Source organism: Rhodnius prolixus, unplaced genomic scaffold (assembly GCF_049639745.1).
Source record: "Rhodnius prolixus isolate KJV_2025 unplaced genomic scaffold, Rpr scaffold_7, whole genome shotgun sequence".
NCBI lineage: Eukaryota > Metazoa > Arthropoda > Insecta > Hemiptera > Reduviidae > Rhodnius > Rhodnius prolixus.
The window spans coordinates 36,368,845-36,394,796 of record NW_027411582.1 but is presented as its reverse complement, the minus strand read 5'-3'; the positions used below and the strand labels follow the sequence as shown (position 1 = coordinate 36,394,796).

Sequence of the window (25,952 nt, the reverse complement as noted above, 5' to 3'; positions counted from 1 at the left end):
CGTTGGTTGGCTTGTTGTGCTTGTTGTCATTGGTTTGCTTGTTGTGCTTTGCTTATCGCCTATTTCCGTACACAATCCTGTGCATGTGATTTCAGTCGGTGTAAAGAGAGAGAACAGGTCAAAGTCGTCATCTTCCACACAGTGAATCTTGCAAGAATGCTTCTATAAAAACATATTACAAAAAAAAATATTTAATTAACAACTTTTATTTTGTACTGATAAAAAAAAACAACAAAGTAATTGCCTATTTTTTTAGGCAGACTTTACGTCCAAGTACCAAATTGGGTGTCGTGGACGGAGGCGACTAGCAAACATACTTTAGTTTGTTTGACATAGTAACATAAGACCTAGACCGGGGGAATCGAACCCACTAAACCAACAATACATCTAAGCTTTGCGGGACTAGCCTATAACCGCCTAACATACTTTACTATAAATTTCTCATATTAACCATTAAATAAAATCCAAGGCCTAGACCAGGGGAATTGAACCCACTAAACCAACAATACATCTTAGCTTTGCGGGTCTAGCCTATAACCGCCTATTATACTTTACTACAAAGTTCTCATATTAACCATTAAATAAAATCTAAGGCCTAGACCAGGGGAATTGAACCCACTAAACCAACAATACATCTTAGCTATGCAGGTCTAGCCTATCTAACTGCCTAACATTACTACAAAGTTCTCATATTAGCCATTAAATAAAATCCAAGTCATAGACCAGGAGAATCGAACCCACTAAACCAACAATACATCTTAGCTTTGCGGGTCTAGCCTATAACCGCCTATTATACTTTACTACAAAGTTCTCATATTAACCATTAAATAAAATCTAAGGCCTAGACCAGGGGAATTGAACCCACTAAACCAACAATACATCTTAGCTATGCAGGTCTAGCCTATCTAACTGCCTAACATTACTACAAAGTTCTCATATTAGCCATTAAATAAAATCCAAGTCATAGACCAGGAGAATCGAACCCACTAAACCAACAATTCATCTTAGCTATGCAGGTCTAGCCTTTAACTGCCTAACATTACTACAAAGTTCTCATATTAACCATTAAATAAAATCTAAGGCCTAGACCTGTATTGAACCCACTAAACCAACAATACATCTTAGCTATGCAGGTCTAGCCTATCTAACTGCCTAACATTACTACAAAGTTCTCATATTAACCATTAAATAAAATCCAAGACCTAGACCAGGAGAATCGAACCCACTAAACCAACAATACATCTTAGCTTTACGGGTCTAGCCTATCTAACTGCCTAACATACTTTACTATCAATTTCTCGTATTAACCATTAAATAAAATCCAAGACCTAGACCAGGAGTATCGAACCCACTAAACCAACAATACATCTTAGCTTTGCGGGTCTAGCCTATCTAACTGCCTAACATACTTTACTATAAATTTCTCATATTAACCATTAAATAAAATCCAAGGCCTAGACTGGGGGCATAAAACCTACTAAACCAACAATACATCTTAGCTATGCAGGTCTAGCCTATAACCGCCTAACATTACTACAAAGTTCTCATATTAACCATTAAATAAAATCCAAGACCTAGACCAGGAGAATCGAACCCAATAAACCAACAATACATCTTAGCTTTGCGGGTCTAGCCTATCTAACTGCCTAACATACTTTACTATCAATTTCTCATATTAACCATTAAATAAAATCCAAGACCTAGACCAGGAGTATCGAACCCACTAAACCAACAATACATCTTAGCTTTGCGGGTCTAGCCTATAACCGCCTAACTTACTTTACTATAAATTTCTCATATTAACCATTAAATAAAATCCAAGGCCTAGACTGGGGGCATAAAACCTACTAAACCAACAATACATCTTAGCTATGCAGGTCTAGCCTATAACCGCCTAACATTACTACAAAGTTCTCATATTAACCATTAAATAAAATCTAAAGCCATGACCAGTGGAATTGCACCCACTAAACCAACAATGCATCTTAGCTTTGCGGGTCTGTGAAAATCGCTCGGTTACTGTGGCAACTTCTTTGCGCGCGGTAAGAAATTGAATTACAAAGCTAACAACAAAGTATTTGAAATTATTTTTTCTCATTTTATTTGTTGGTTTCAACCCATAAAGGGGGTTTCAAAGGGGAAATGATCCTATAAAAGTAAAAAGATCCAGAATCACTCATAGTATTTTCCTTACTACCTATATACATAGTTCTAAATCACATATTTTTTTCTAACTACTAACGTTTGAGACATCTGATCCACCCCCCTCCTCTCAAATATACCCTTAATTAAATTTCGGGGGGAAATGTTTCTAATAATAGTTATTGGATTTAAATTTACTCAATCACTGTGCAAAATCGTGAAAGCTGTTTTGCGAGTAAATCTTTATAAACTGGAAAATCTATTCAATAGAAAGGTACTTAAGGTGGACCTATTTTTGGTCAATCCCTTGGTAACCTTGGTTGGTTAAATATGCACTCAAAAACGGAAATCTGTATGAAAATATCTTTCTTTAAAGTTATGTACTTCCGGTTTTAACACAAAAACAAAAAAACTTGAATATACCAACTTGTATATTTTGTGGTAATGCGGCGTGAAGTTCCCAGTTCAAGAAGGCAGAGTTCAAGAAGTCATCAAAAAATGAATACTGCTGTGAATTGGCTTCCCAAAACGTGGCGCTTTTTGATTGGAATACATTTAGCGCAAATACGAGAATGATAAGACAGTTTGTAGATATCATTTTTTTTTGTTTTCTTTCGCTAAGTGCGCGTACAAGAACAATTTTACAAAAAAATAATGAGCGGACGTTTTTTTTGGATTAAGTTAAGGCGAACTGTGTGCTTAAGTTGTAATGAGATGAACATCTTTTATATATGCACATATGAAGTAGTGTTATCGTTAGCACATCCTCAATCATGCTTCCTTATCTCAAGGCCAATATCTTTAAACTTAACTCAGCCTCCATCGTTTAGCAACATCTATTCTTACTAAATCTTTGTTTTCTTTGTCTATATATATACTTTTTTTTTGTTTAACTAAAGGAATCCTAAAAATCTTATCACTGTCCTAAATTTTTTATCATTTTTCAATTCAACAAGTATTAGTTTTAGAAAAAATCGTAAATGTGTCGTAAGTATGCGCAGGAAGTTAACAGAAAAAATTTTGTAGAAATAGTAAATCGTAGAAAACAGAGAAAAATCACTTAATAAACTGGGACTTCCGCTTGAGAGATTTCCTTTAAATTTGAAATTTTCACGATCTAATCAATTCTTATGTTTGTATTTATTTTATTTATTTATTTTTGTGTTCAAGAATTGATTATTCTGAAAATAAGGTGTTTGGTCCTTTTCTTTACTGTCAGAAAAGTTAAAAAGTACAAAAGTACAAAAAAAAAGAAGGTTAAAGCTAACCTAAATCCCTTCTCCCGGAAACGCCTGTCTTCAGGATGTATACGGAGCAAAGGACGAAACTTCCGGGAGGTGATTCAGCAGCTCAAATGCAACAAAAAATATTCTCTTCACTATGGCCCAATTCTCAATAGTATCCAAGATATTTGCATTTTTAACTTTTCCGTCGATATTCGTGATTTTCATCATAAAAAAATGGACGTAACTTTTCTATCCTTTATCCTACTACAATTCTTTCTTATTCCAAACGAAAGAGCATTAAATTTCCCTATAAATCTGCTTAATCCAGAGTCTCAAAACGTTTCTTATAAACAATGAAATTATTTTTACTTTAATGTCTAAGAAAATTCGTTCTCCAAGATTTTTGTTAAGATTTTCAACTAGCTTTTCTTCAATGATTAATGGAATCAACTTTTCCGGCTTAGTTACGACTGTTTTTTAACGTGAATATCGATGGAAAAGTTAAAAATACTAATATCTTGGACACTAAAAGAGAATCGGGCCAGAATAGAATATATTTTTTTTGTTGCATTTGAGCTGCTGAATCACCTCCCGGAAGTTTCGTCCTCTGCTCCCTGTTTAGTTTAGGAATATTATTGAAACTATTTTTGGAAACAGTAGTTTCACTAGAGACTCCCAAGCAAATCTCTACAAGTGAGTATGGTTGAGAGCCTTAAAGGTCAAAAGACTTGCGTAGGAGGATTATCTTGAGAGATGTAGCAGTGAGAATATAGGGTTAATCTCCTCAGCTAGGCCTTTGTTAACTAAGGCAATAAGTTGAGTTACTTTGTTAGAACAATATACAATGTAAAATCTGGGTTTTGGTGTAGGGGGTAGTAAGTTCTGGCGAGTAAGTTGGGAGATCCAAAGTTCGTGACCAGCGTGTGGTTTCTTTGGATTTAATTGATTAATTGTTGATTTGTAAATTATGAGCTTCCGTTATTTCTTGCCAATACCATCTGATTATGGTAGTTGCAACTTTAAATCACGCCTAAAAAAAAAAAATTAGGCGATTACTTTAAAAAAAGTAAGTCCTTTACTACGAAAGCTACTCGAAGATATTTCTTCCAGAACTACAAAACCTTCTTAAATTTTCATCCAGAATTGTTCCATTTATTGAATGAATTTTCACAACACAAACTGTGTTGGTTGATTGTAATTAGGAAAATCCAGTGTCTTTCGACACCGATACGACTTTCTTTTAATGGATTTTTTTTAAAACTTTTCAGTATCAGCTAGCGTAATGTGAAGCATTAAACTTATTAATTTACCTCTCATGATGGATGAAAATCCGAAACCCATTAAGGGATACGATTAACATGCATGCTACCTGGGAAACTAGAAAGTAAAGTAATTGCCTATTTTTTCAGGCAGGCTTTACGTCCAACTACCAATTAGGTGTCGTGGACGGAGGCGACTAGCAAACATACTTTACTGTAAATTTCTCATATTAAACATTAAATAAAATCCAAGGCCTAGACCCCAGGAATTGAACCCACTAAACCAAAAACACATCTTAGCTTTGCGGGCCTAACCTATAACCGCCTAACATACTTTACTATAAATTTCTCATATTAACCATTAAATAAAATCCAAGGCCTAGACCGGGGGAATCGAACCCACTAAACCAACAATGCATTTTAGCTTTGCGGGTCTAGCCTATATCCGCCTAACATACTTTACTATAAATTTCTCATATTAACCATTAAATAAAATCCAAGGCCTAGACCAGGGGAATCGAACCCGCTAAACCAACAATACATATTAGCATTGAGGGTCTTGCCTTTAACCGCTCGGCTAACGTGGCGCCACAGGAGTAGAATTTACTCCTGTTTCCTGTTTCCTTACCCCTCTTTTTTTTTTGTAGAAAACAGTTTTTCATTTGTAACAGGTGTCTATAAATCGAGACCATTAATTCTGGAACATGTTGTAGGGCGCCCTCTGCCTGCCCCCCCACCCCATTACGAACTCAAACTCTTCTGATCATTACCGGCAGTTTAACAGCTTCATGTTCACGGGGACCTAAAAACCATTATAATCTGGCCACACTAGAATAAAAGCGCTCCGATAAAGCTCACACACCCCCTCTCAGCCTTAAACTAGCCAACCATAAAGCTGGACACATAAATGGCCATATTTAAGATAAAGCTCAATGAATCCAGATTAAAGTTCTAACTTTTTTAATGTCTTTGCCATATTTATGGTTCATTACTTTCTCTTACTCGTCGAAAGATGAAAAGTTAAAATTCTCACCGGAAATACATATTTAGAGAGGAGAGGGTCATTTAACACGGATCGCAATGTGCTGGCGTTTGGTGGGGTCAAAAGTAGAAGAGGGTCATCAAAAAAATTTAAATTTATTGATTTCCTTTTGATTTCTAGTTTTACTTAAGTTTAGTAAAAGGAGCATTTGTACTATTGATTTTTGAGATCGCACCGAATATATCTGTTTTTAGTTCGACGGTCAATCATCAATACATAAATATATACGTATAATAAGTAAATAGGAATATATAAGATAAATGGATGCGTGAAAGGCAGGAGGAGAGAAACTACCTCCGGTAGCACTCTCTACAGGATGTTAAACGTGTTTATGATCTTCAGTCTGCGAGGAAGTCGTGGGTCCACTGGCGATTCAGTCGGCGAGAGACTGTACTAGAGGATCAGAACAAGTAGAGAGAGCAGTATGGTACTTTTGATATTTAGTCTTGGCGAGTTGCTGTACGAAGGGGTTAGCCACCATAGAAAGCACCGTCCAACTATCTGTCGGCAGTAGTTCAGATTGGAATGTCCTGCTGGCTGAACCCACAGCTCTAGTCCTGTTGTACGAGTACATTAAGCGTTTGAGTACAATTTTTGTTATGATATTATTTTTATTTTTTAATTTAAAATATTTTTTGTATAATTTCTAAAATAAAATAATTACATTAATAAATTATTAAGTCTGACGAGCACACATTACAGTTACTAATATACAGCGTTTCATTAAAAAAAAATCTAAACCCGGAAGTACTATTTATTGACGTAGATTTCCTACGATTTTCGCTAAACTTCCGATTTAGCATATTCGTTAAAATAGATAAAATTGTTTAGAATATTTTTTTCTAGGAAAAAGTCATTTTTAGGTCATTGAACTTAAGCTTAAAAGTATAGATTGCAGTTTTTTTTAAGGTTCTGCGTTTTATCAGTTAGAATAAGTTATAATTTTAACATTGCAACTCACAAGAGAACTAACTTATAGTAGTGTGAGTGGTAGGAGCTTCCAGAACTGCCCTGGATTAGAGTAGGGGCGGATTACTCCCAACCCCACCATAGACGCCCGTCATTGGCGAGCTGTATGGTATTGAAAGCTAACAACAAGAGCACATTCCAAGGAGATCGTTCGCTCGAATTCAACATCTCAAACCCAGGTTCTATTCACATCTATTGCTCTATAATGCTAACGTCATCCTATATATAACCATAATTGATTTATATTTCACCCATTTACTCTGTTCTACTGTTCTGTCTAAATGTAAGTCAAGCATACTGTATTTGTGATTCCCATAATTTACTTTGCATCGATCTTCTATTCATTCTTTGTTTGCCAATTACGTAATCTGTCATATCACCTATCCCTCTAGAGGCTGGCAATAAAGAGGACCAAGAATAATCTTCAAAGAATAATGTTAAACTCATTTGTTGTGTGTTGAATCTAAATATATTTTGTGAATAGAGTGGGAAGATGAAGAAAGAAGGGAACAAGTTAGGGAGGTTAATATGCTTGGCCAATGAAAACCCAAGTATCCCAAGAACCCCCTCCGGGAATGTGGTTCAAAAGAGGAATTGAAAAGGGATTTTTTTTTTCCCCCAAGTTGAAGCTAAATCAAGCTGAAAGCTAAAAGGTTGAAAGAGGTGCGTTTGATCTGTGTACCTTCGGGCACTTCACAGTAATGAATAGGGAAAAGGTTCGATCTGGCTAGGTCTGTCAGTTCATAGTACTACGTAGTACAAAAGGGTCATCAGACTTCCTTTATGTCCACTTTAGGTGCTCTAGTTTTCTGTTTTACATTTCTTCTGCCCTATTATTGAACTGTGATGAATTCTACCCAAGTCCAATATTCATTATTCTTCTTTTAGACCATTTGGCTTTGGTTTTTCCTCTTTTTTTTAATTTACTAGATTGTTTGCTTACCCAGGAGTTTTTCCAAACGAACTAGAAAAACTATAATACTCTTTAAAAACAAGTAAATCAGATTGCTTACAATACATAAATAAAAAATGGCTGGAAAGATTTGAATGAAGGCCCCAACCAATGATAACCATCATGAGTCCTGTCCGTTGAAGTGAATTCAAAGGATGCTCTTTTTCTATCATATATGTGTGGCCATCGACGCTTCTGTCTTCGGCGAGGATTCGAGGAAAGAGTAGACTGGGTCAGGCAAGTGCTATGAGCGGATTTTTTGAAGTTGAAATTTGGGTGTAACGGGAGAGATTTGGCTAGGTCAAGGACAAATGGTTTTTTTTTGGGGGGGGGGGGTCAGTGTGGGGATAGTGTTGATTGCTTACGTCGAATGGTGTGTAGGATTTTTGATTGAAGGGATTGGATGCGGTTGAGATTGGAACGCTTTGTACTACCCGAGCAGTTCAAGTCCGTAAGTCTAGACTGGGGGCTAGTAGAGCTGTGTAGAGTTTCCTTTTTGTTCGTAATCCTCAATTTGGAGCGTCGAGGAGTCTTTTGGTCTTTCGGTAACGTCAGTAAAGTGTACCTGTCGCTAGAATCGGGAACGGGGATTCCACGTACGGGCGTTTTTCGAGGTAAAGTCCAAGATAACGCACCTTATCTGCCGGAGGAATAGGAATATGGTTTTCAGGTAGATTGGTGGGAGTACCTTGTGATTGAGGGTAAAGGTTATGTGATGAGATTTAGACTCGTTGACCTTTATTCTCCGTTTACGAAACCCAGGGTTCAACGATACGAAGATGAGACCGGATGGATCGGATTGCATTCACTGGAACTGAATCTGAAACTATAAATTGAAACAAATATTACAGGTTACTAAAAATTGAATATATACTGAATGGGAAATGAGTGTAAATTTCGAAGTAAACTTTTTTAAAAAGAAATTAGTTTTGGATCACGTAGTATTTTGAAATCATTTCTCCCGACTTGATTGGATAAAAAAAAAAACGGAAATACCCATTCCCACTAAATTTTCAATTTCAATTAGAATTTAAATCTCAATAATGGTTGGAAAAACTAAGTATAATTTTTCTATCTAATTTTAGAAAAACCATATTTATAGGTAAATATATTTTTACTCATTATTGGAAAAATAAACATGAAGCTGGAAAAGCTCGGGAAAATTTTATTACCTAGAGAAGTTATGGCTATTCGAGCATTATTATGTAAAACTATTAGCGATTTGTAGTAGATATTACAATTGGTAAACGTACTGTGAAAATCCATGTTTTGGTTATGAACATGGTATAAAACTTATGGATCCAAAATGTTATTTGTAGCCGGATTTTATTCACGGAGAGTTCAGATCTATTTTTATTACGACGTAATACTATTTTCCAGTTTAATGGTCTATGAAAAGTTACATAGAATTTTTCCGCTATTGTTTTGGTTTTTTTTTTAGACGGGAAAACAAATTCTGCCCTACACACTCGCAAGACTTCCTGTCGGTACTTTTGTCAAATGTTCAGACTTACAAATTTTCTTCATACTCTGCAACATATTTGGGTTCATATTTTTGAAAGGGATTTCTATCTACACCCATTTTCATGAGTACCTTTAATTAAATTTTATCGCAGGAAATACGTTTCCAGTAAAAGTTTGTAGTTATTTCCGTTCAGAAAATAAAAAAAATCAAATGAATACCTAAAAAAAATTGGAAAAAGCCCCCCCCAAAAAAACTAACTTCAGTTTGAAGACAGTAAGAAAATAATATACCTAAAATCCACCTTAATAGGTAAAAAGTTTAGGGCGAAGTTTATGAAGAAGACGTCATTGCCGTACTAACTTTGCGGAAGAAGAAATTTGCATAATCAGATTGGGTTTGGTAAATTGATATTCTTAGTTGGAGTATGAGGAGTTTTGCAAAGGAGATTGAAAGAGCATTGTATGAGGTATAGTTCCGGTGTATAGGTGAAGGGTTATAACTTCTTTGGAGGATATGCTCATTCAGAAACTACGTAAAAAGATAAGTTTATATATATATATTTATATTCTCGTTAAAAGCTCGTTAAGAACACCTTACCAATAAACTTTTGGCTCTCCTTTAAAAGGAAGTACTACGTACGTTCTAATTTTTTAGTATCGAGTTCTTTTTTACCGGAAATACACATTTTTAGATCCCCTGGAGTCGTAAAAAAAATATTCTTTTTAAAGAAATTTTTGTTTTTGTGTAAACTTAGCGTTCACCAAAATTTCCACTTTCCTATTTTTAGAAAATGGCTTTTCCAATTTATCTTCTAGGTATATAGCTCTTGCGAGATAAGATTAGAAGCGGTACGGGACCCTTCACGCCCTACGGCACCGCAGCTACAAGAGGCTTATTGTGCCTTCCCCTTTTTTGGATCTAGAAGTCGAAATCTCTCCTACCTAAAAAGGTTTGAGAACTTTCCCTACTAGTTCTTTTTGCGCTACTATCTCTTTAGGTCTCGAAGGTTCCAAAGGTATCTGTAGCGCAGCCGCTCAGATTGCAAGGCAATCGAACAACAAATTAGAGGCCGTTTCCTCCTCCTCTTCCTGACACAATCTGCACAAGATTCCGAGCTGATAAGCCCCACCATGTACAGATGCTTCCTGTTCGTGCCCATGCCCCCCTGTGAATGGACGAAAAAATCGTATTTGAGTTCATTTGTACTTCCGTTTAAGTGGATTAAGCCGAAATATTACGTTAGATTAAGATTAGAAAACGGGACGGGGACCTACGCCCCACGGCACAGCAGCCACTAGAGGCTTATTGTGCCTTCCCCTTAGGATCTAGTAAACGAAACCTCCCCTACTAAGGAGGTTGAGGACTATCCCTACCAGTTCTTTTTGCGTTACCATCTCTTTTGGCCTCAAAGTTCCAAAGGTATCTGTAGCGCAGCCGCTCGATTGCAACTCAATCGAACAACAAATGAGAGGCCGTTTCCTCCTTCTTCCTGACACAATCTGCACAACGGTTTGGAGCTAATAAGCCCCACCTTGTACAGATGCCTTCCTGAACCTGCCCATGACCCCTGTGAATAGCCCTGTAATCAGAAGTAATCTGGATTTCTGCTCAAAGCCCAGTCTCTTTTGGTTCTTCGCTTTTACACAGCAAGAGCATGACTCTCTTGCCGTGTTTAACACCAGGACACATCACCCAGTTCTTTTCATGTTCTCACTCCAGATCCAATCTCTGAGAGCCTCATGAACTGTACACCCTTAGTGATCCCCAGGACTAGTTCCCCGGGCCAATGAAAGGAGTACTAGCTCCATCATTCCTGGCCAGCTAGCTCTTGCAAAGTCATGTTTTGAGAATTTTCAATAGTTGACACCGTTCTGGTCTACCAAATACTTATGGCTGCCGTTCTCTACTGTGATGGAGGGGGTGCGTTCGTGTAAGTTAACGATGATGACGGCGCCGGAAATAGGAGTGAGTCCATCCCAGGCTAACAATCTGGGTTTATGTATACAGATGATAGTTAGTGAAAAGTTGAAAATACCTCCACCCACCCATTCATCCCCCATTCAGCGCCATAATCCCAGCCCAGGATGGACACAATGGGCCTGTTGAACCCTTTTGTTGGTATATATACTCTCCAGGAGGCTGGAACTTTACTACCCGAGTCCCAATGTTGGGAAAGCTGTTCAAATCTGTCCCGCACCCACTCTTAGTGGGATTTACATCGCTACGAACAGCCAGGATTCTCTGCTAGCCTCCTGATGCTTTCCTCTTATCTCTAAAGTATATCATCCAGTCCTGCAGGCTTCCATTGTGTAAAGCACATTTCTAACCCATCCTCTTTAGTTTCTAGATGTCCATTCTAGAAATACGTTCACTTCTGGGTTCGCCCGAAGTACCCCCTCTCTACCTCTTTCACTTTCCCTCGTTCCCTACTCATTCATAAGTAATTTTGACGAGATTATGAAGAGATATTTTTACTTAAGGAAATATTTTTCAATCCTATTAAATTTTTAATAAGTGCTGCTACAAGCAAAGTGTGGGAGTCCAGAGTTTTGGCTTGCCTATCCGTTGATTGTGCCCAGTTTGAACAGATTCTTTAAAAAAAAATAACGTAATTTTGACAATAAACTGAAATTTGTTTTTCATATTTTAAATTATCTTAACTTTTGAAAAACCTAACCGATTTCAAAAACTATAAAAATATGCAAAAAAAAAAATATATATAACGTTCCATTTGAAAAACAAAAGTTGGAAGCTGTATCTCGAGATACAGGGCTTTAAAAAAATGGGTCAATCACTGAAAATAAACTAGACTAAAAATGATTAAATACGTGTTTTTTTATTTTTTCGAAATTTCCCGCCGTTTAAAAAAAAAAGTGGGTGGAGCATATAACTTTGGTCACCCTGTATATTCGTCATCGCTTATTTTTTGTACGACGCACATAGGGGACAGGTTTTCCAACGAGGTCGTAACCAGTTAACTACTGGTTAAATGAACATATAAAATATTTAAATCAACGATCTTTTTTGACACAATAAAATTGAATTGCGTAATTTACGTTATGAGCTACAAAAAAAAAAGTCGTGCGAGTGATCACACCTTTTTTTTGTACCAAAATCCGTAATATTGAGATAAAAAAAATAATTACAATTATAGTTACAGTAATAGTTGTAACAATTAAAAAGTTTTAGTAATTTGTTGTAACAAATGAGTGGTTCACACCAGGTTACAAAAAACAACAAATGAACGGGTGTTAACATTTTTTGCTTCCCCCCCCTCTCCGCCAAAAAAAAGGAATAACAAAAAACCTCTCCTGTGGCTTTAGTAGGATATAAAGGACGTTTTTTCTTTTTCTTTTTTTGTAGCACGTCAACGTATTTTCTCCAACGTGCAGTGGTTTATTCCCCCTTTTTTTTTACTTCCGTTGGTTTTTACAATATTACTCCTTCTCTTCATCCAGGTCTTTATTCCAGATTTTCTTCCCTCATTTCTGTACGCTGTTACTCTAATGATGTAGGCCAGAAGAAGAAAACCAATCTACACGTTCTGTGGGAAAAATAAATTTACGGGAGAGAGAGAGGGAGGGAATTTCCAGCAAACTTGTCTACACACGTACCGGATGTTACGATCTCAATCCACAGCGATGTAACTCACTCAGTAGATATACAGGGTGAACAATTTAAAATGACACCAATCGCTAATATCCTTTTAGGAAAGCGGAATTCCGGAAAAAAAAATCCACGAAGTAAACTATGTGTTTTTTTTGGTCTAGTTTACAAAATTTTTCACCCCTGATGCTGTATCTTCCATTTTTGGCGGAGTTACGGGTAACAAAACCTGATCGGGGCTTTCATAAGGACTGTAATGGGTTCAGATGAGAGATGTTGGTTGTAGACGTTGATGGATAAATAACACTTTTAGTATCGGTATAAGACTTTGTATATTTATATGACTGACTGACTGCCAAGGACTGTATACTTTACACTACAAGAACAGAACAGACTGACTCACGTGGCTAAAACGATGGTACAACTCAAGTGTAAGACTTTGAACAGAATTCCCGAATCTTCGATTCACAGAATCTTCTTTTTGACTTTCCTCTCGTTCTTATATACATTCGCCGAGCCTCCCTTCTCTGCGTCCGAGGGGGCTGTCTCTTTCTCTCTGGCTAGAGTGGATGAGTGGTGGGGTTTCACTACCCCTACGCTAGAGTGGATGAGTGGTGGGGTTTCACTACCCCTACGCTAGAGTGGATGAGTGGTGGGGTTTCACTACCCTTACAGGACCAATGGTTTTTGACAATGATTATGAAAACTACATAAAAAAAACTTACAAAGCCACGCTCTTGACCACTAAACCAACCCTCTGGCAAAAGATTCTTATCGTAATGTTAAGTTAAGAAGTCGTGCATAAGGGGTACATTAAAATAATGTAATGATTGCTTTTTATATGATTATAATGTGTGTTGAATTACAACTAGACTGAGTTTCTCTGAAAAAGAAAAGAGTTTTATTTGGCATTAACAACATTCTTAAAACATTAATTTTCAATACATAATTATTTAACTATTCTTCAATACCTGAAAAAGAAAAGAGAAACGACACTCAAAGCCGATAATTCACTTCACTCTTTTCAATCCTAACCTGTCCTTTTTTTCCTACCCACTCGTCACTCGAAGCTACGAGCATGCGCAGAAAGACGGGGGTGGAAATTTAAATATCTTACATCTCCCCCCCCTTAACGAAGAATCATAATTTCCAAGTTTATCTTTTTTCCTCTCTCTCTGGAAAGAATCATGGTTTGTGAAGAAGTTCTGGAAGTGGAACGAGTTTTGTAATGTGGAAAAGGTTTGACTCTGGTTTCTTATGTCCCGTATCTATCCTGTATATGGAGTTTGAAATTTTTTCTAAGATCTTATATGGCCCAATTCTTAATTCATCTAATTTTTTCCTGTGACTAATTTTTCTGACAATTGTCTTATATTTTTATGATCAGGTGTCTTCTTTATTTCACTAACATTTTGTATGATACTTGGTAGTGCCTCTTGTTGAGTTTTTGGAGTAATTTCCTCTAAAAAATAACCTTGAAACTGAATATTCCCATCTTCATCTATGTATGTTTCTTTTATTTCTTCTGACACCGAAATCCATACCTGTCTTTTATCGTGTCTTTTTTGTAAGGTATTTTTTATTTTTTGGTAAGTATTAGTTTTTATAATTGCTTGATGCAATTTTGATGGTTGCAAGTGTTCAGGAATTATAAAAATCTGTTCACCAATTGTAGAAATAGTGGTGATACAGATAATGTTTGTTTTTGGGTCCTCTACAGATTTGACCACAAACTCAAATTTTAATTTATCCATTCTTGGTTCGTAGAAGTGTCGTTTTATAATGTGTGTTGAATTACAACTAGACTGAGTTTCTCTGAAAAAGAAAAGAGTTTTATTTGGCATTAACAACATTCTTAAAACATTAATTTTCAATACATAATTATTTAACTATTCTTCAATACCTGAAAAAGAAAAGAGAAACGACACTCAAAGCCGATAATTCACTTCACTCTTTTCAATCCTAACCTGTCCTTTTTTTCCTACCCACTCTTCAATCGAAGCTTCGAGCATGCGCAGAAAGACGGGGGTGGAAATTTAAATATCTTACATGATGATAAAACAAATTTATCCAGATTCACCCACAACCATTACATTACCCTACATTTTTTAAAAATCTTCAATTATTATTAGTTTTCTGCTTTGCGTCACAAATAACAATTTCTTTGCAGTCAGAGAACCCTCTCCACAAACGTGTATTTCTGGCGGAAAATTAATATTGAAAACCGACCCACGAATAAGATAAAATTGTAACTTTGATCTTAAATATCTCGACAAATATTAGGGATATCGAAACGGGATCAAAGTAATTTTTCACAATTTTTTATGCAGTTTTCATAATCATTGTGGCTTCTAATGAAACCCCGATCAGTTCCAATTCCGCCAAAAATTAAGATGCAGCATCGGGAGGTGGAAAATTTGAAAACTGGACGAAAAAAACACATAGTTTACTTCGTTAGTTTTTCCCAGATTTCCGCTTTCCTAAAAAGTTATTAGCGATTAGTGCGTTTTAATTGGATCACCGTATATTGAGAGTAACTTTGCATTATTATTTTTTATTTTTTACATTTTTCTTAGTTTTCCGATTTTTCTTGATCCTGTTTTTCCTCTATACCGAAAAGTAACATTATTATCCTGTTTTAAATTATTCAACAATTAAAAAATGATAATCCTGTTTCCTGAAAATTATTATGCATAGTTTTCTTTTAAAAAAAAAAAAATTGTGAGCAATTTGGAAAAATTTTCTCAATTGAAAATGATTTTATGTTTATTTTCCAAGTTTTTCGCCATTTTATTCAAGCCAATTTCAACTTAAATCTTATTCTAAGCATCTTCTGTTAGTACGTAAGCTAAATATCAGATATGATTTGATTTGTTTTGAAGTTTTGGGTACATTACACACCAAAAATCATATTAGTCAAATTGGTAATTTTCAAAATTAGGATCTCAAAATGCTTACTTCAGGTGAAAGCTCGCAAAACAATCGATAATCTGCTCGATTACCAATATCTTCTTTTACTCAGTAGCGTAAAAGAAAGTAAATACATATTTCATTTAGTATAGATAAAGTTGTAAGTAATAATATATAAATCGAGCCTCCCGGATACCCCCGTATCAGTTCCCCTTTTAATGTTGTTTGTCTAACTTGTTGGGTAAAGTCCCCCCCTGGGAACATAAAACTGCAAAAAGTGGCGGCCCCCCCCCGCCCACGCAGAGTTCCTCACAGTTCGGCTCGTCAGAGTATTGATTCTGTGACGAGCAGAAAAACTTTTGTTAATGTAGTTATCGAAAGTCATCATATAGTTCCATTTGACGTCAGAGATTGGCAAAACCAAGCATCCCTCTTTCAAATCTCATTTTGAACAGTTTGGAGCAGTTTTTTTTTTTTTTAACTTCCTCTTAGAAAAAGGAAAGTACAGCGATCATGACGTACTTCCGATTTGGAATTGATCAACGAGTCCTCTCTTTCTAGAATAATAATGATAAAAGAAACAATAATGTTCGACTCAGAATGGGTGACGGGCCATGTGGGGATTAAGGGGGAATGAATTAGCTGTTCAACTGGCCAGGAATGGCCCGGAGCCTGTCCTTGGGATCACCAAGGGTGTGCAGTTCGTGAGGCTCTCAGAGATTGGATCTGAAGAAAGAGCATGAAAAGAACTGGGTGATGCTTCCTGGGGTTAAACAAGACAAGAGTATTATTCCCTTGCTGTGAAAAACGAAGGACCAGAGGAGACTCTGGGCTTTGAGCAGAAATCCAGATTACTCCTGATTACAGGACTATTCACATGGGTCATGGTGTAAGTGTTCAGGAAGGCATCTGTACAAGGTAGGGCCTTATTAGCTCAGAACCGTTGTGAAGATTGTGTCAGGAAGAAGAAGGAAACGGCCTCTCATTTGTAGTTCGACTGCCTTGCAATCTGAGCGGCTGCGCTACAGATATCTTTGAAACTTTCGAGACCTAAAGAGATAGTAGCGCAAAAAGAACTAGTGGGGAAAGTCCTTAACCTTTTTAGAACGGGATGTTTCGTTTACTAGATCCAAAAAAGGGGAAGGCACAATAAGCCCCTTGTGGCTGCGGTGCCGTGGGTCTCGCATCTAATCTATCTAATCTAAATAAAAACCTAAGGTTTTAAAATAAGGGTCAGGAATTCATGCTTGCCAATTAAAAATTCCTAATTCCCCCAAAGAAATCGTATGAACAGAAGAGCTACGCCTCAATTCCGGTAAAAGATCGTCGTTCTTTTCCTTCGCGTCATATTTTTTTTTTTGTTACTAAAAATTTTCATTATTCCCGTTTTTCTGCTTAATTGAATTTTTTGTTTTTGTTCTTTTGTTCTGTAACAGTGAAATAATGTGGGATTAAAAAATGAAAATAAAACTAATGAAATTGTACTTTTAATCCCTAGAGTGTGAAAAAGGAGATGGTTTTTTTATTCTGTTTTTTAATCCCGGGATGCTGAAAATGTAATCAGCAGAATGTCACGTTCAGTTAGACAAATTACATGTAACTTTGCTTTAAAATGAGATCTTTTCACAAATGCTTGTGTTATAACGATAGGGATTGTTTCAGGTGGTACTCCTAAATGGGTTGTTTTATCGTAGTCTATTGATTTTTGGTGGATGATGATTTTTCTGATGCACATGGACTTAAATGCAGTTATGCAGGGCTTCACGCAAAAAAATTTTGTATCCATCAATGCATTAAAAAGTCATATTAAAGATACAAAAAAAAAACAAGTTTCATGAAGTCTTGTTTTAATGAGTAACCTGGTAAAACTTTAATTGGTGAATAGAAATTAGTCTAGTTATTTCATAAGTTAATGAAGCTAGTTGAGAAGGGTTGTGAAATAAGGGTTTGTGTCATACCATGGTTTGTTCTCCAAGGGTTGGTTACCAGCTGTGGGCTGTAACCTGCTCGCTGACTACAAGTCAGTTGTGGGAGAGGGGGGTCCAACTCAAAATAGAGATCTCCCCCCCCCCCATGTAAATTGCAAGACTTTAAGAGAAGACTGTCATGGCCATAACCCTCTGGGTACTTTCTCTCTCGTCCAGTATTAACGGAACATTCTGGACTTAGTGAACTTTGTATTGAAATTTGTGATTTCATATGATTTGAGGTTTACCTCCCCCCCCCCCCCACGGAAACACAGAAAACTCGGGGGAGTAGAACCTCTAGAAATGGTCACTTCCGTTTTGGCGAAAATTAATTTACAAAAATTTATTACGTAAGTGATTTTACCATGTAAAGGCACTGAATAGGTTTTTTTTTTTTTTTTGTTTATAGAGGGAAACCTAATCACGATTATACTCTCGCAAAATTACTTTTATCTAGGGTTTATACCCAAAAAAACTGACTTTTTTTCGAAAACCGGTTTTCGAATTTTAACTTTTCCATTAAAATCGGTTTAAATCTGTTTCCGGAATTTTTTCTTGATAAAAAACAAGAAGTACAACTTAAAATAGATATTCTATATATTTTTTTTAATTTTAATTTAAAAATACAAAAAAACATAATAGATAAGCGAATAGATATTTACATGCATAAAATTATTTAAATAGACCAATTACTAACCAAGTACGATATCTCGGACTACATCTTGACAAACGACTAACATGGAACCCTCACACGAGACTCAAAAGAATTGACCTCAGTCTGAGGTATTAAAATGTTGAAAAGACTACTCGACAAACGATCAAAACTGACCCTGAAGAACAAACGAACACTATATACCGCTCTACTTGCCCCAATATGGACGTACGGAATACAGCTCTACGGAAGTGCCAAAAAATCGAACATCAACCGACTTCAAACCTTGCAATCTAAAATTCTAAGAACAAATAGTTAACGCTCCCTTCTACATCTCCAATCGCACTATACACTCTGATCTAAATATTCCTCTCGTCTCTGGAAATAGCCCCAATCTCGGTACACAAAACTCCACTCAAATTTACACAGTCATTACAACCCTCTGATCCCACAACTACTACAACACTTCCTTCCATATCGCAGACTAAAGCGGCGGTGGCCACACGACCATCTCAACACATAACGCCCGACCTCCTAGGATGGTTGCTGTGTAAGCTTGCCAACGTGGCGAACTAACGGCTTCCATCACAGTTGCAAAATTAATAAACAAATTAAAAAAATAAATAAAAAATACAGAAGTCCAAAAAGTATTTAACAGTCAGCTGTGTATACTCTGCTTACATTTTAATATTTTTAGTAAATAAATATATAAGTATTATATATTTATTTAAAACCGATCTTTCTTTTTTTTGCTGAAAAACCGGTTTTTAGAACCCGATAAAGCCCTAGTTTCATCGCAGCATCCGGGGATGTAGTAAAAAAGTTTCTAAAACTCGGTAGTTTTATTTAAAAGAAAAGATAAGAGTATAGAGTTCTCGGAGAATTGCAGGGACTGAAAGTCGATTATATCAGATTTTATTTGTCCAGTCTTTGTTTCTTATAAACTTACTTTAAAGAACGGTATGATAGATGTCTGGTTTAATTTTTTTAAATTTTCTTTTATTACTTATTTTTATTTTTCATTTTAAATTCAGGAAATCAAAAAAGGACTTATGATAGATTTGAGATAAAGATTATATCTGAAATAGCGTAACAAGCCTCGGTACATTTTATGCTAGACATTATCTAATGGAAATTCAATCGATAACTATCAATGTCTGTTGGAAATTTCAACATTAGATATTCCTTTTTAGACAAGAGTACAGGATTGGGAGTATCGATGGTAGATTGGGGATGAAGACGACGGGTATTCTTGTGGAGGACAGTCTCCTTCTTGTTGCAGTTGTGGTGGAGGTAGAAGAAGGTTGATAATATGCATAAACCTCTTTTGTGTATAAGACGGGGCTGTTCGTGTTGGGGTGGCAGGAATGGGAATATAGGCACCTAGCAGCCCTCTCTCTCACTCCCTAGGGAGAGGATATTCTTCTGCAGTCAAGTCGGCTACAGTCTTCCATAGATATATATATATATATATATAGCCTCCACCTTAAGGAGGCTCTCTTCAAATATTTACCAAGACCTAAAGCCTCTACAGCCACTCCCCGTGTACTCGGTAGTTCATGCTGCTCTCTACCCACTTATACCCATCCAGAATCGCTTTCCCCTTTTAACGTTAAAATGAGAAGAAGTTCAGAGTTCAGTTCACACTCTGGCCCTAAGTAACTAATCATTTACATTCAACCGCCTGCATCAGATATTCTTCCCACCTTAGTACATTACTCGTGTGGTTCCCCCCCCCCCCATCAAGTAAATTTTTCACGCAAACTGTGACGCAATATTTGCTAGTTTTCCTTCTTTTTAGAACCAACCATGAATTGAGCAATTCCATGTGTTGTTTTATCAATGAAATCAACAAAACTATTTAGCTTTTAACAGATTTTTTTCAGCCTCAAAGTTAGCATCTTAAGATTTGTGCTTCAATATTATTGAAGTTCTTCTTCTTCTTCCAAGGTATTTCGTCTAACCAGGGCCCCAAGTAATCCACCCTTCCCAATCCTGAGCGTCACTTTCGCATAGACCGCGCGCAATCATGACTTCTGTTAGCTGCACGAGCTAACTATTCATAAGGTCTTCCGCTTCTACCAGCATCAGCAGAGAGCTTTTTTATGGGTGGGGGGTAGACGCGCATCGCTCATACGAAGAACATCCCCAAACCACTATAGTCTTCTTTCGTCTATACTTTCCTAGGATAGTTCTATCTATATCGACGGCTTCCCTTATAACCGTATTTAGGACTCTATCAAGAACTGTTTTTCCTTAAACATCTCCTCCAGAATCTCATTTCTATCGAATTAATGGGTATTTCGCTCTTTTGATGAAAAATGTGCACGCCTCGCAGGCTTTCTACGAGGTAGATTTTATAATTTGTGGGGAATGCCCAAAGCGTGGTTCCGGATTACGGAATGAAGTATCCGCGTAGCTGCTCTTCCCTCTATCACCCTTTATCCTTCACGTCCTCGGAACCCCTGCCAGAAAGGATCCAAGGTACTTGGACACTAGAGCTACCCTTAATGTTCTCGGCGCCGTCTAACACCAAACTATAGGTGTATGTGGTTGTCCTATGACAAGGTATTCACATTTATCTACATTTTCTATTGCTAGGCTCCATTTCGAACATTCTTCAAGTTAGTATATTCCCTGTCTGCGGCCATTAAACTATGGGTGGCGGACTAGGTTTCAGGAGTGGTGGCTTGCGGAATTCATAACGGGGCTATTCGCCAAGGCTGACTACAGAATTAATCTGTCAAGGCCGCGTGAGGCTATAAGGATAATTGTAGGCCTATTAACCCAGCTACTGCAGGTTCAGAAAACATATGCGTAGCATGGGCCTGGCAGATGGCTAGCCTTTTGTAGGTTCTGTCAGGAAGAGGAGGAGGAGGAAACGGGCACTGCACGTGTTGTGTCCAGTGAGAGAGGGCTGGTCTGGGCTAAGGATGTTACTTCTCGGGGAGAAAAAAACCAAGGCCTATGAGAGCTTTACCCGGGGAGTCGTTCTCCAGGAATGAAGAGTCTGATTAAATGGACGAGCTCTAGAGTGGTGGAAGCCACAACAGATCCAAAGGGGTCGCAGTGGCGTAGTCCTTAAGGGCCACCCTATTAGAATCTTAAGTATATTCCCTTCACATACTTAGTTTCAAAAGAAACATTAGATGCGACGTTGAAATTCCTTTCCTGTAAACATTTCTCATGACGCAATACTTCCTTTTGTTCTATTATATCCGAAGAAGTGGAAAATAACCAACAATGAATTTATCAACTTAAATCTTTATATTAATTATTTTAACAATGTCACTCTAAAGTTACACAAAGCTAACATTTTGACATGGTTTGTGACAAACAACTCAGCGCCCCCATCTAAACGGAAAGAGACTCTACTTCTCATAATAATGCTCTTAATTATTTTACCATTTCCCCTCCCCCTCCACCGCCATTTCTCTAGAATTTATTGTTCTCGGCAGCGAAGTGTACAAGAGAACAAAAAAGCGCTATTGTTCCGCCCAAGTGCTCTCTCTAAGGCACTCTCTTGGTTTCCATCTTCCAAAATAGTCTATTGAAGAACAGCCATTGTTTGTCTTTTCTTGAGATTCTCCCTCCTCCTCCTCCTCCTCCTCCTCTCCATCGGGCAGTCCCACCTCTATAATGACTATGATGAATAATTTCACTCTTTTATTGCCCTATTCATTTATTTAAATATATTCAAAGATTTTTTTATATTTTTATATTCTATAATTTTTTTTTTTTTTTTAAACTTTATCTTCGCCATTAAGCTGAAGATTTCGCATTGATGGCGTGACTCGCCATCATCTTCGAGCTTGAATAGCTTGCAACTTAAATTTGAAAACGCTTTTTTGGGGGAAAATCGTTGAGCATCGTTATGCATTAAGCGAGCAGATGTCCAATCGAAAGTGCAGCTTTATTAAAAGAATTTTTCCAACGAATAGATCTTCCAATTACATAAATTCACGCTGCACACAGACAGACGCACACACACGTATGGCTGTTCATTATTTTTGGTGACTGATTCATAGTTTCAGTTTGGATGAAAAATTAATGCCAGTTTCAGTCATTATAAACTTTATTCTGCCGAGCTTTTCGACCTATGGGACTAGGTCATCTTCAGGGCTAGTTCATGGACTCCTGTCTGTTCACTCGACTGAACAGACAAGACAGAAGACACACCAATCCTGTAATGTAAACTATCCCTGAAGATGCCCTAGTTCCCTAGGTCCAAAAGCTCGGCATAATGAATGTATCGCGACTGAAAACTGGCAGTTATTTTTTTCATCCTACACACATATGTTTTGACTATTATATTTTTTTACACGATTCTCTCAGGTGTGTTATAAAGTCTAGAGGCAATACTTCTAATATGCCATTTTAGAACATTGTACGGTTCTAAAATCTGTAAAAAAAAAAAAATAATAAATTAATTATGAAAGTTTTGTGAACCATAATTCCCAAAAAGGAAGTACACCGAATGGCACGAAATCCATTGAACTCCGGCCGTGAACTTGTGCTTCCTATGTATCAGATTGGTTATGTAGAATTTTCTCTGAGTTTTGTGGAGGAGAGGGGGGAACTGTGACGTCACCATTTCATTCAATAATATTTTACAGCAGAGGAATATTAACAATATTAAGGTCAACCGTCTTTTTAGAAATAAATTCTAAAGCCGTTTAGATGTTCATTTCAGTGTATTGTAGGAAAATTTAATTAAGTGAACTTCCTGTCCGGAAGTGTGACTTTATTAAATCAATTTTTCAGTTTATTTATTTTTTTTTAAAAAAAAGATTTTATTACGAATTTCATTAAAATTTATGTATATTGTTATGCATAACTAGTTTTACAAGTTTTAATTAAAACGTTGTACTGGAAAAGTTCGATAAGTGCATTTCCGGACGAGTAGGGTTGGTTAGCCTTTCCTCTAAATCCGGCGGATTACGCAAATTGCGACCCGCTTAAACGAAATTGAATAAAAAAAACCTATTAAAACTAAAAAGCGTAACTGAGTAATTTATGAACAAATTATGTATAATCTCAATTAATTTCTTAATTATATAGTATAAATCGATTATATTTGTTACACAATTCCACATTATAATCGGATGAAAAGATTGTTACTGTCAACTATCTCTGCAACAAAAACCAATTTAATTTAAGATGATATTTTATGTTTTCAGTTTTTTTTTAGTCTGTTCTTAGGTACGAAATATTCCCAACACTGTGGAAGTATCGATCTTTAGGTATTGCCATGGCAAACCAAATATATCGATATGAAGTATCGATCTTTTAGGTATTGCAAGGCAAACTAAATATATCGATATGAAGTATCGATCTTTTAGGTATTGCCATGGCAAACCAAATATATCGATATGAAGTATCGATCTTTAGGTATTGCCATGGCAAACCAAATATATCGATATGAAGTATCGATCTTTAGGTATTGCCATGGCAAACCAAATATATCGATATGAAGTATCGATCTTTTAGGTATTGCTATGGCAAACCAAATATATCGATATGAAGTATCGATCTTTTAGGTATTGCTATGGCAAACCAAATATATCGATATAAGAATGTGATTTATTTAAGGCGTATTGTTTATGGCTTATTATTATTATTATTTGCCCTCTCTCAAAAAGATTAACCTCCAAAGTTCAGAATAGATTTCAAACATAATGTATCATTTTGTGAATAAATAGTAGGAGAAAGTCGTCTTGAGTCTTTACTCCAGAATTTAATATAAATAAATAATTAAAATTGCACCGATTGTTCCAAGATTTTGTTCTTATTTCTTTTTCTTTTCTTTTCCAGGTCACGCCCATATAACGGACTTCAACATTGCTGCCCTGTTACCTGACGGACAGCTGGCCACTTCCATGTCCGGCACCAAACCTTATATAGGTGAGAGTATGTTCTAGACATTTCTTTCTCTTACTTTTACTTCTAATTTTCTTTCTGCTAGTCTTTTTTTTTTCCTGCATCCGCTTTCCCAACATATCTGCATGGAGTATACCGCTTCATATAATATATCTAAATGGGGATCCTGTTGAAGGGATTTCGCAGTTTTCGTTACCTCTGAGGGGCGGTATGGGTTTTGAGGAATTATTCCTCCTGGTGTACTTTTACTCGTACCCGGTTGAATTAATAGGTCGTTAATCAATTTTTTATCGAAATTAGGGGACACCTCAAACCTATTTCTTTTGGTTTTCCTCTTATAAGAGATGGTAGACGCGAATGGCCTATTATCGTTACCTACGAGTTTATTTAGTAAGGGGAATTCTTTTAGACTATCTAAAGTGGCGGCTTGTTTTTCCGCTAAGGCGGCAAACGAGTTACTGTTACTGGATAGCAATCTTCTTGCGTCCAGGTATGAGATATTCTTCTCGCCCATTAATTGCTTTAGAGTTTTCTCTTTCTTATATTGGGGACACATATTCACGTTAGTTGCCAAATGGCTAGCACTGCCGCAATTCACACATTTAGGTGTGTTATCTTTACATTGAGATGCTTCATGATTCTCCCCACATTTCCCACATCTTACATTCCCTTTACATTGGTCTTTAAAGTGACCAAATCGTAAACACTGTTTACATTGTATAACATTTTGAACGTAATTGTGCACTTCGCATCTTACGTAATGTATATAAACATATTGTGGTAACTGCTGTCCCCTAACCGAGAACAAAACCGACTGAGTGGGAACGAATTTTGTTTCTTTCGTATCCCTGTCTATCACTTTTCGCTTTAATCTTCTGATTTCTATTATCTGGTAATCAGCCCCTAATGGGCCCCTCATAACCTCCTTTATCTCCTCTTCTGTCAGATCCGTGTCTACATCCCTAATTCCTCCCCTTCCCTGCAATAAATATCTGGGTATGTATACTCGGAACCCCTTTTCCTTTAGAATTGCGGAACTCACTAATCTGTTGGCCGCTACCCCATTGTTCATCTCAACTCTCATTCTATTTACGCCGAGCTTTTTAATTCCGTCGATACTTTTGGCAATGTCTATGTGTTTTTCGTATAATAGTTTCCCAACTGACATTGGGTGCACCCTCGAAAGCCCCTTTTTGTCCTTGCTAGTGCTTTCCACTATAAAAGGGTCCTAAATCCGTACTTTGATATGCCATATTTGTGTATGCATTTGTACTTTTGTTCGCCTTGGTGTAAATGTGTTCATCACTTACCTTGTTTGCTTCTTGGTTGGTGCTTACCTCAGTCAGTTCCATAGCTACCTTCACATCCGGTTGGCGCAACATGCTTCTAGTGGTAGGGACCGATCCACTCTCCGTCCCTTTACACTTTCCAGCCACGTTCACCACCTTCTTGACTGCCTTAGTAGGCATATTTGAGATTTTTATTAATATTTTTGAATTTTCAAAAAAACGCTTTGTTATGTTGCTAGTGTTTCCGCAGTAACTGTGCGCGTACGTTTTTGTTTTTTCTCCTACCTCATTTTCAACATTTTCCAACTGTATGAATATTTTTCATGAAAGCAAATTACGATCTCCATATTATTGCTTGTTCCTATTGCTAAACTGGAAAATTAATATTTCCATATTATGTTTTCCGCGTATTTATTGAAGAGAAAATGTTTTTAATAACTAAAACTTTGTAATTACTCAATTTTCCTACTTGTTAACTGTTTTAATTTCAATTTTAGAACTTAAAAAATAAATAGTCTCTATTTCTGTCTCATTCTCTCTCACTCCACACACACACACACACACACACACACACACACACAAGAACGCTAAGA

At 36.7% G+C, this 25,952-nt stretch overlaps 1 protein-coding gene across 3 annotated transcripts in view; it reads left to right on the top strand.

Moving 5' to 3' along the window:
• LOC141447567 (serine/threonine-protein kinase 32A) overlaps positions 1-25,952 on the top strand; it is a 387,735-nt gene that overhangs the window by 331,096 nt on the left and 30,687 nt on the right. For all 3 annotated transcript variants that reach the window (XR_012454455.1, XM_074115236.1, XM_074115237.1), the window contains one exon: positions 24,005-24,094. Coding sequence is in view for 2 of the 3 variants with exons in the window: in XM_074115236.1 (XP_073971337.1) it covers positions 24,005-24,094 (90 nt within the window). In the remaining variant the exon portion in view is untranslated. The remainder of the gene's footprint in view (positions 1-24,004; positions 24,095-25,952) is intronic.